General features: G+C 33.5%; 1 protein-coding gene across 4 annotated transcripts in view; it reads right to left on the reverse strand.

The window, feature by feature from the left end:
- The window catches only part of Fas3 (fasciclin 3), a 397,915-nt gene that overhangs the window by 20,573 nt on the left and 365,549 nt on the right, over positions 1-11,793 (reverse strand). For 3 of the 4 annotated variants that reach the window (XM_018503356.1, XM_018503357.1, XM_018503358.1), the window contains exons 2-7: positions 10,674-11,000; positions 9,407-9,541; positions 8,798-8,974; positions 8,279-8,463; positions 5,661-5,799; positions 3,436-3,549 (exon numbers count right to left, since the gene is read on the reverse strand). In XM_018503356.1, coding sequence (XP_018358858.1) covers positions 3,436-3,549; positions 5,661-5,799; positions 8,279-8,463; positions 8,798-8,974; positions 9,407-9,541; positions 10,674-11,000 — 1,077 coding nt within the window. Of the gene's footprint in view, positions 1-3,435; positions 3,550-4,723; positions 4,745-5,660; positions 5,800-8,278; positions 8,464-8,797; positions 8,975-9,406; positions 9,542-10,673; positions 11,001-11,793 lie in introns of all 4 variants that reach the window. The other variant, XM_018503354.1, reaches the window with a different exon arrangement.

Consider the following 11,793-nt stretch of genomic DNA (forward strand, 5'->3'; position numbering starts at 1 on the left):
CAACCGGCGTAGTGGTTTATTACCTCTTATTTGATTTTTATTATTACTAATTTCATAATACAGTACTTTTGCAATGTAAGCGAAGAACGATTAAACCGATACCGTGACGATATTACAAATGATATGCTAACAAATTAAATCACGTAGTGTAAAACAGGCTATAAAGCTCACATGAGAGACGTACAAGATAATCATGAACACGTTGCAATAAGTACGCTTAAATTATCGTTAAATAACTACGGAGCAGATACTGTTGACATGCAGATGAAATTCGATGACGCGTGATCGTGTATCAAATGCGATTCGGATAAGAAATAATAACTATCGAATTGATATCGATGACGGAAGTTGTAGCCAAAGATTGTTGGACGGTACTGTACAAAAAAAAATGGAAATATAACTTAATAATGTATCTAAAGATATATATAAGTATTTTAATTTTATACGTATACTTCAATTGCTTCAGAAATAACATAAAAATTAATTAGTAAATATTTTCTTCACATTAAAAAAGATTAAATAAAGTAACTAAAATAAAAACAATATAGGTATTGAGAGATAAAAACAATATATTAATAAAAGCAATCGAAAGTCAGTGCGGTAAACAATACGTAAAAAAAATGTATAATTTACTGGATAAAATTATATAATTAATACAAAAAATTCAGATTAAATAAACTGACTATTATTCCTAACTTTGATCATGCGCGTTTCAATTCTATGCTTTGTGTTTACCGCTTCGTTTAGCAACACGCAACGGAAAATGGAACGACTGTCAGATCGTGAATTCAAATGTCAAATTTACTCTGCAGACCAGGGCTTATCGGAATATTTAAAAACATTCCTATGGAATAATTAAACGTAGGGGTGAAATATCGGGAGAACGATTTTTTTTAACGCTCTGGCGTTTTTAATTGCCCGAAATAGTGTTGGTCATAAAAGTTTTACCGTTAAACTCCGCGGTTTCTACCGAAATCCTCGATACGCGTGATATATTGATATTATTTCGATTACGTAAATTAGGCTACGCAATATTGAGAGAAAATATAGAACATTTCTTGTTAAAGAAAATGAATTCTTAAAACTGCCAAGCGCGCTAAAGTGGCTTCAATCTTTTTCCATTACGAAAATGTCTTTCATGCTTCGTGAAAAATATTCCTTTTTTTCCCTGGCTTACTGGGTATCGTATTTTGCGCAGGTCTTTCTAAGTCTCCTCTTCATAAATACAGGCAAGATAGTAGTTTGCGATTCCATGCCAAAAGTAGCCATAAAACAACGCGGAGGAGAGAAGAAATGGGCAAAAATCGTGCGCGTTACAGCCTCGAAACTTGGCCAACGAAAGCGAGAATGCGGCGGAAGCACGATCGATTAATCGGAGGAAACGATATTTATCGGCGATATAAAACGCAAGCTATAAATCGATAAAACGGTTCGGTATCGACACGTGTCACAAATAAAAATGATAGTGCGGCGTAAAAATTTGAGAACACGTCAGGGAGGTCTTGCAAGATGAGAAGCATGAGGAGAGCAGAAGCGAAAAGTGTATTAAATTTGAAGGGGAGGGTCTACCACTCAAACGAGTAGACGAGGCCGCGGTCGTCGATAAGCCGGCGCTGAAAGTGATGGCGCGGAGAGAACGAGGGAGGGTGTCATGAGGCTGATAAAAATGATCGCGAAGAAAAAGAGGTGACGAGCGAGCGGACGGGTCGATGATGAACGAGAACGAGCATTGTTTTAGAGAAATGGGGGGGTGGGGCGGGGTAGGTTGTCAGGGGAAAGAAGGTTGTTTCGACCTGCCTGAGGTGACTTACCCCTGGACAGTGTCATGCCTAGAGTACGGAATCGCAAGGTAATCGTTGGCGTATCTCCGTATTCTTTACTTGGCCCGACTCGCATGCTGTCCTATATCGGCGTAGCGGCACAACACATAAGATATTTGTATACGTTCAGATATAAAAATATACTCTTATTGCATATTAGATATACGTACTTATATAATATATATATATATATATATATACATTAAGATATACGGTGAATAGCGTTGCAATTGCTTCAGAGCGTACTAATTAAACCCAGTATATACGTTTCTACTGCACGCGCATACTGTGATACCGCTGTGATAATTACCTCGCGTTTAGACTAATCGCATACTGCAGACATTGCGATCCACGCGATCGTAGCGCAACGTTAACGGAAACAATAGTAATGAACTATGTGGTAATAAAGTAACAACAACAGCGACAACAACAATCACAACAAGAAAGTGACGAATGATACATGAGTTGTTTCATCGCATTTCAACTTTTACGTCGAGCAATATTATTTCACTTTCATATCATTTCATATTTCTCTAGATATTCTCAAATATCGAGGAAATTTACTTTCATTATTTATATTGGATCTATTAACGGATTATATCGTACGTGAAGCTTTAGAAATTTCCTCGAATTATGTACATTCGCGAAGCAAATGAAGACAAGCTGCTATTTTCGTTTACTACATATCAAATAGATGTCATAGCGCAGTCAACTTGTTTAAATAAAATTAACATTAAAGCTATAAATATGTTATGAATGAGTGCAAACGGTAAATTACAACGATAACTTTAACGGCTTATTCTCTATTTATTTGACATTTTCTCTCTCCCTGTATTATAATAAATCTTGATATACTGACACAGAAAGAATTATTTTGCGTGAAAGTATTTAAAAAATTTAGTTAGATGCAGATCTGAAAATACTTTTGGTGGACTATCAAAACAATTATATAGAACACTCACGATAGTTATTAGAATGTCAAAATGATTTTTATTGCCCATCATGCTTGAATCTTTTGCATAATTATTTTGATGGTCCAATAAAGTTATTTTCCGATTTGTATCCATAATAACTAAATTTTTTAATATTTCAGCAAAATTGTTCTGTAATATTCAGTGCAATGAGTTTTTTTTCGTCTAATGATAAATTTATCCTTTGATTTCTATACTTTGGAGTTACTTTTAAATAACTATGAAAATTTATGAATTTAATCAAAATTCTAAGAACAGGAGAGATGCAAAAGAAATATAAATGAAGTAAACTACGTATTTTTACTACCAAAAAAATTCATTTTTTTCTCAGTTGTGCGACTCATCTTTTTCCCGACTCTCATTTTTCGTATAATTTGCTGTATACAATCCCGATAACTTTAATGAGCTCGCGTTTATTCCAAGAAGTTTCTCGTCCTGCGCAAACGACGTCTCTTACTCAAATTTTACGATATTTCCGGCTCTACAGTGTTTGCGTTTCCCGACTATTCCCGCGCAACCAAATCGTTAGGGAGTACGAAAGAAAAATGGTAAGACTGACATATATATACATATATAATATGTAGCATATATAATCTAAATAGGGTCTTTCTTTACCGAGTATCTACCTTTTTAAATTGACTCACCTGCAAAGCACCAGCGGCCAGTCGCGCGTGCAAAGATTACGAGGAAAATAATGAGTAAAAGCACCAGAACGCCCACGACGATACCAATGATGGATCCAGCGTCCAAATCAACGCCTGTAAATCGCAGAAAAAAATGCCTCTTGTTATCGTAGTTCTTTGTACTTGTGTGACATTTGATGTTACATCAATGCCCTGGAAAGCAATGATAGAATCTTCTGGTACGAAATTAAAGGAATGAGAATGTCGCATATGAAATATTTGAGATCGAGATTTTGAAGTGTTAAAACTAACAACTTTTATTTGCAATAATGGAATGTCTATGATAAACCAAACTATACGTAAGTAGTAAAATGCTAACAAGTATTTTAAAAATTATTTATAGAGCCTTTCTTAGTATTTAAAAAAATTTTTTATTTTGAGATTTTTTCAATGACAATAATTGAATAAAAGAATGAATAATTAAGATTATATTTATAGTTACAACAAACTATTTTTTATAATTCAATATAAACAAAAATTTTTTATTTTTTTATCTTCTTTTCTCAAAGTTCTTCAATATTTTCGTTTCCAAGGTACTAATATGTATAGGTATCTATATATATTTGATATTTTACGCAAATATTTATTAAATATTTAGCAATAATTATACCATTATATAAAATCTCTTTGTAATTTTAATTGGCTCTAATATATTTTTCACCAATGTTTTTTATGATCCAAAATATCAATAATTTTCCAATAATTTCAACAAAATCGCATTTTTAATTAACTTAAGTAAATTTGATTTTTCCGTGAAATTTTTATAAATATTAAATTAGAAACTTATAAAAATGTTAATCGTTTTCCATACTTTTGCTAAGAAAAATACTAAATTCGACAAACAATCTGTTATTGAAATCAAGTTGTAAAACATCTTGCATAATTTTATGTTGAAGTAAGTAATCATTGTAGTGCGACATATACTCATATTTCACCACACAGCGTTTCGTGCGATTTGATCCGATCCGATCCACGTTGATGGAAATCAAGACTCGTGGACGTGCATTGAAATTAGTAAATTATTCGTCGCTCGATCAATGTCAACGTGTATCTCTCGTGATCGACGTATATTACACCCTTAGCCAAATAACGGTTATTAATTTCCCGGCGTGATCATCCCCGATCTTCACCTGGTCAAACCGCCGTACACGGAACGCCGTGCGCATTTACGTGACTACACAAACTACTTACGTATAGTAATTTGAAAAAATGACATTACCTAGTGCGTGCATGTGTTCGGAGAGCTTACCATAGAGGTTACTGAGCGGTCCTGCGTGAGCATGCGGTGAAGGATCGATATGGTTAGACACGCACATAAACATAAAACGGAACATATTTTCAAAGGCACGTGTGTATGTATGTATGATGATCGGTGGGTGATCATCTCGTGGCAATTACGACGATCGATAGCCGCAGTTTTTACGTGCGAGATCGCGGTGGCATGATTATGATCGTGATGTAGTAATGGGCGATCAGTGGACAGCCATGTGTGAATACCGGTTGATTCAGGCAATCAAAAAAAAAAATGTGAACAAAGCGTGTGGTGGTTTATTAATTACTCGCGTGTTACCTATTATCTGTTCGCTATTATATATTGAGATCCGTAAATATAATAATTCAATTTGAGCGAGACATATATTTCAAAAATATCTCGTAATTATGTCAAGTGAGTTTAATGTTTCTAAAAATCAAGATAAGATCATTTAAGAGATTCTTGACGGGTTCTATTTTAAAAATATAAATAAGTAACAGAGTTAGATCTCACCAAAAATTTTTAAGTATATTCCACTTTAAAGAAATTTAATTGATAATATAATTATCAGAATTAATTTTATAAATTTTTATGGTAAGAGAGAGACGTAAGTAAAAATTTTTAATACATTTTCTATAGAAAGATTGTTTCAAATATGAAGTTATTTCTAGAATAAACTTTATATTTAGAACAATCTCTCTGATTGCCGAATAATTCAAAATATGTTATAAGAGTGACAAAATTATATTTTTCAATTAATCGATTAATTAAATTGTTAGAAATGTCATACATTCTTGTGCTGCCAGTTATCATGATATTTTCATGGTGCGTCGATTATTTTCGATATGTATAAAAGATTCGTATTTCTAGGTGCACAGTGTGACGCTTTCAATGGAAAAGAACTCACGTAAATCGAATTTGTCGAATAACTTACCCGTCGGTTCTGAGGATGTCGACAAAACGATACGATATTCATTCGATCCCTCATTGTTGGTTGCCATCAACATGTACTCCTTTTCCGTGTCGGATTTCTGAACACTTAGGATCTTCAGAGTTACACTCCATACTCCTTTCTGTAAAATGTTGCTTCGTGTTACGGACACATGTACATCAATCAGATCCCGTTCCGCCGCGCTCTTAATTTTGCACGCGCCATCGCTCATTAATTACACCCTTTAATTAAGTCCTTTAAAGTGTCGCCGCGCGCGAACACGAAGGTACGTCCACTATAAATTATTCGGGAGCTTTCATCATTAATCTACGAGTTTTTGCACAATCTTTGTAATCCAATATATTAAAAAGAGGTAAATTGATAATTATAGCGCTCGTTACAGGGAGAGACTAAGAAAAGAAAAGGATATATAAATTCTTTACATATATCACAGTCAAAGTATTAATGCAGTAAATGTATACGTTTACTGTCTGCTACAGTCTGTCGTCAATGTATATATTTACTAAAGTTAAGTTACTTTAACACAAACTTTTTATCATTCTGTATATTATTTTATTTAAAAAAAACATTTATTCTTATAACTTTGTAATCGAATAAATATTAAGTATAAACTTTATTTTTGTCAAATTAAATAAATTTAATTTCTATTGCATTTTTCATCTCTATTATTTTTTACGATATAATAAAAATATTTTCTTTTTTTAAATTCTATCAATTTTTATTAAATTTTTCACTTTATTTCTGCAGTTTTCTAATCGAGGAAAAATCCATTTGGCGGATCTCGATATCGCATCGAGCGTTGTTCTCGGGCGCAATTATAGGAACGAAAGCGGTATGCCGAGCCTTCTCGAGCTCTCGCTCCTCTCGTCCGGCTCACTGTTAGTAATTGCGTTTTCAGAGTGGAAGCTGATTCGTATTCGTCGATGGCGCGGTACGTCGCGGCGTTCGGTCAGTAATCCGCTGCAAGTTGCTTGCAGACTTGTGAGGGCTGCGCAAAGCCTATTTGAAAGCCATTCATACACGAGCCGAAGCCAGGTTGCCGAATAGCGCCGGTTGCCGACGGCGGCGGTGGAGGCTTTTATTGGTTCTGGCATACGCTGCCGTTGTCTAGAACGTTACGCTCGCGCAAGTGTGCCGTTCGCTCCGAAAGTTTGAACCCGAAGCGCGAGTTCCCGACGAAATCATCGGACGCCATTGAGATCTCTCACCCTCGACCAGGGAATAACCCGCGTCATTGAATGCACTCGGCCGGCTTACCGCGCGCGTGCCGCTCGATTAACGTTCCGACCCTCCTTCTCACGCGCGCTCGAGAGTTTGTGCGCTCGCTGAGCATTTGTCCGGAAGTTCGCCAGCTTTCTGCGACCTTCCTTCGCGATGTACCGAGCATCTGGCGCCTGGCGATAAAATTCCCGATTTTACATAAGTATTAGACCGGAGAAAAAAAAATGAAATAACGAGAGGGGAATAAAGGAAGTTGAAATGCGTTTGACTATTTGCATTCTTTGTAACATAGATTTCTTCCTTAAGAACAAATATAATTCTAAATGGCATCCAAAGAACGTTTGAAGTTGCGAGTTCAGCAACGTTGAATGTTTAAGTTCTTTTTTTTTCGATTTCTATGCCTTTTTTCTCTTTCGAACTGATTTAATAAATAGATTCAGAGGAACAAGAACGCAGCCGGTGCATTCAGAAGCGACGAACGTCCTACTTCCGTTCGTCCTGAACTAATTAAAAAGCGCAAGTTGCAAGATCGGCAAATCCATTTAAGCCGTAACTACGGGATGAACAAACCGCCTCTTGCTAACGAAACAATGGGTGGGGAACAAACGCCTCCGAGGTTCGAGGACCTTCCGCGTGCGATCGCGCGGATGCCCGATCGATTCGCATCCTCCGTGTCTGAATTCAATGGAATTTCATTACAACGCTGCACTCCGCGGGCGCTGTCACACAGGTGCATGGAGAATGCATCGGGCGAATCGGTAAATCGAGGTTCGCCACCGGAGTCGCAGCGCAATATTGGATTTCTGTTTCATTTGCCTCCGCCAATCCGGTTGCTCTTCCCTTTCATCGCCAATTATTTCTTGGGCTTGTGCGTTTCTTCTTCCTACGTTTTATCTGTCACCAAAGAGAATGGCTCGAATCTCTAAACGAATCACCGATCGGTGACACCGACGTGTTCTGCTCAACGTTTCGCCAAATCAAATCGCTCTATATGTATACCTCGTTACGTCACATTATGGCGACGATCGTCATGGGATCGTTTTGGGATAACCGAAAAATATGGAGATCAATAACAGCAATTTTTTAAATAAAATTTCAAGATTATTTCTTTTAATGAAGAATTAATGATTTAAAAATGACTTAAAATAGTAAGTGCTTTTCTTGATGTTTTTAAAAAAAAATCACGAATAAATGTCTTTCTTTTTCTTTCATTAAAATTTTTGCAGATTAGATCAAAGAAAGATATTTAATATTGAAAAAGAGAGAGGAAAACATTTTTATTCCAGATGATGAGATTTTATCAGCCAGTCTGTATTATCATAAATATTTGACAAGTAATTGACTCGTTTATTTTATTAAATTTAAAAAAGAAAACTTACATCACCGATGGCGGTTGTAGTTTGCAGTCGATTACTCTCATCGGGACGACCTTCTTCAATTCTTTCATTGTTCACTCGCCATATAAATCGCGGCCTAGGATTCGCATAAACAGTAACATTGATGACCCCCTCTTGGCCAATTATGTATCCGAAACGTTCAACAGTCGGCTGTGATTGAGGTGGATCTAAAAAAAAGATAATGCTTTCTTTTAAAATTTACGATAAAGATAAACGATAGAGACTATAATATAACAATTTTTATGTAAAAAGGTATTAAACATTTTTTAATTCAAATTCATTAATATAAAGATTAATTCGAGTAAATTAGTATTCCATTATTAAATAAATATATAAATTTTACTAATATCTAAAAATTAACATTAAAGGAAGTTACAAACTCTAATTAAAGATAAAATAGAATAAAAATACAGATGAAACAAAATAGAATTTTAAAAAATGTAAAGCTAATTAGTATCAATAAATAAGAAATTGGTTTCTATTACAAAGAGGGTAACTTACAGAATATTTCGAGTGTCTTATTTTGTATTATGGGCTCACGAAGAGCGATGTGATTGGCTATGCATCTTATTACTTTGTTGTTATCTGTCCAATCTAAACTGCGTGAAGCGTTCTGCATTGCTATTGCATTCCTATTCATATCGTAAGAGATCCTTTCTTCGCCAATCGGCTCCTCGTCTAAATGTTCAAATAAGAGTAATCTCATTTTTATACTGCATCTCATATATTTATATTTTATACTTTATATAATGTAATAATTGTATATTACGGATAGAGAGAATATTAATTTGTTATTAATATACTTTTCCAAAAATTAATACATGTTTTTGACTCAAAGATAAGTAAACACGACTTATTCCGGTATTTGCTTGTGTTTACAATATTGCTATATTTTTCTTCATCAAAGTTGATTCATTATCTAAATGATTGAAATATCTTTGTTATATAATTAGTAGCTTATATAGTTATTTGATATATAAAATATTATATAATTACATTTTTCAAAGTCATTTTCTTATTTTGATTTATGCAAATGTAATAATCTTTGTTATAAAAGAGATCAGAAAGTTGGAAAAAAGCACATGCTTCTTTAGAATTAAATATACTAACCGAGAAACAGAGTTAAATTCGCTGCTGGTCGTCCAGATTTAGCCTTGCAGCTGATTTCCAATTTCTCGCCTTTTCTAAATACGTTTCCGCCAAGACTTCCCGAATTCGTGAAAATCTCAACAGATTCGGGTGGTTCTAAGAAATTAAGAAGTAAGAATTTCTTTAAATCTCGCCACGCCATGTATCGATCAGAGATCAGATCGAATTAGAAAACAACATAAACGGCGATATTTTCTATACACTTTATTATATACTTTATCATTTTTGTTATTCGAATCTGATGCGGAAATAGTAACAAATTTAACTGTTTCTATGATGATATTTTTTTTTGTATTAAAATAACATAAAAGATTTTCCTAAGATATTCACGAATCTCGCCATTTATCTTTATCGGGTTCATCTTAAACAGTAATTTTGCTCCGGGTGCTTATTTCAGTCTCCGTAAGCAATTTCCTTAAGGAAGATTAATTACTTTTCGAATACAGCTCTAGCGACTGGAACAAGCGTTTATTTTTTGCTCTTGCTCTAATTAATGTTTCTCTTTTCATCGTAACCTCTTTGTCAAAAGTATCCTATCTTTCATTTATTTATTACTTCGCACTTCACAATCCCCCGTTTACACTCACTTTTAATTACCTTTGAGTTTATGTGTAATATAATACATGAAAGTAATTATCTATATCTATGTGATTGAAAATTAAATAATAATTTACTATTAAATAAAAATAAAATTAAGATAAAAATTTAAAATCAACATATTACAAAGTACAGATTAAATATCAAAGTGATCGATTATACGAAGTGGTTAAAATGATTATGCATCAAATAATAAATGATTATACTAAAATGATTATATGTGCTGTTTTTTATATTTATAAAATAGAAGAACAAATTTTAAAACTCTCTAATATTCGTGTATGTATATATATATATATATATATACATACATATATATATACATATATCTATAGAAAAAAGATATACCTACACAGATATTTCTAGAAATGACATTTATAATTTTTAAATGCTTTTTGAGGCTTTTATGGATATTTTCTTCAAAGAAGTTACGAAGTTTGAGGATTATCTCCGTATCTTAATACATCGTTTATAGCTTCTTACTGTGTTTTTAGCTTTGGACACACAGATATCTTCTTAAAAATATAACTTAAAAATATATTTTCTTTAAAGTTCTGATATGTCAAGTCTATATTTAACGATTTCATCGAACTAGAATATCGTCAAATCAAGATAGAAAGTGAGAACTCACTCGCGACGACGATATTGAGAGAAGCAGTTGATTCTTGCCGAGCGTTCTTGGTCGTCAAGGAACATTTGAAGATGCCATGATAACTTTCTTTCACTTTAGCGATACGGACGCCGCAATCGCCAGCAATTAATCCCTTTCCAAAATATTCGATGTTGCCATCTTCCGACGGGGGATCTGACGGGGTTAGCACAATGCTGCCCTCGCCAGGTATTTCTACACGGCAAACACGAATCTCTTGTGGAGCAGTGCAGAGAATTTGTAGAGATTCGTCGATTTTCACAGCCGTCTCTCCTCTTGGCTCGATGTTTATGAACATATTCGGTTTTGCTGAAAACAGATAAACATACAAAATTAATAATGGGCTCGATAACTCGCAAATAAATCACGTAAGTCTATAATTAAAGTTGCGCTGAAGCAGAAATATAATACAATATAATACAAAAGCCATTAAAAATTATTTTACATGTTTCATGATTGTATGTATGTAATTTAATTATTTCATATATAATTCTATAATTATTCTGTGTCTTGAGATAAATTTCAGATGTGATCATTGATTTACTCTTTATTTTAAAATAATGAGAAACATTCTCATTAAATATACATTAAATATTAAACTTTAAATTAAATTTGTATTGTCTTAGAGCGATAGCATACAGAAAAACTTAAACAGTAGGATGTAAATAGTAAGAAAATCAGTGTTGAATTTCCTACTTACATTATGGCCGTTTCTACGATGTGATTGGCCAATTCACTTACTGCTGATGTTTTACTACTTAAATTTTTTGTGTGCTATGGCCCTAAGACGATATAAGTTTAATTTAAATATATTTAATCAGAATGATTCTCATCATTTTAGCCGAAAAGGAAATCAATAATTACAATTTCTAAAATTTATCTTAAGACACAGAATAGTTATAGAATTATACGGAATAATTTAACATTTTAATTTAATCGAAGAAATATGATTGACTTCGTTCTTCAACAATATTTAATTAGTTTCGGGATATATTTAAATTCAATATTATTAAAAATTTATTCCTGCATTTGATATTCATACTGTTTTAAAAGATTTGATTTAGAGAATCGAGTTGCACAAAAGTATATATATATATATATA

The sequence above is a fragment of the Trachymyrmex cornetzi genome, unplaced genomic scaffold (assembly GCF_001594075.2).
Source record: "Trachymyrmex cornetzi isolate Tcor2-1 unplaced genomic scaffold, Tcor1.1 scaffold156, whole genome shotgun sequence".
Lineage (NCBI taxonomy): Eukaryota > Metazoa > Arthropoda > Insecta > Hymenoptera > Formicidae > Trachymyrmex > Trachymyrmex cornetzi.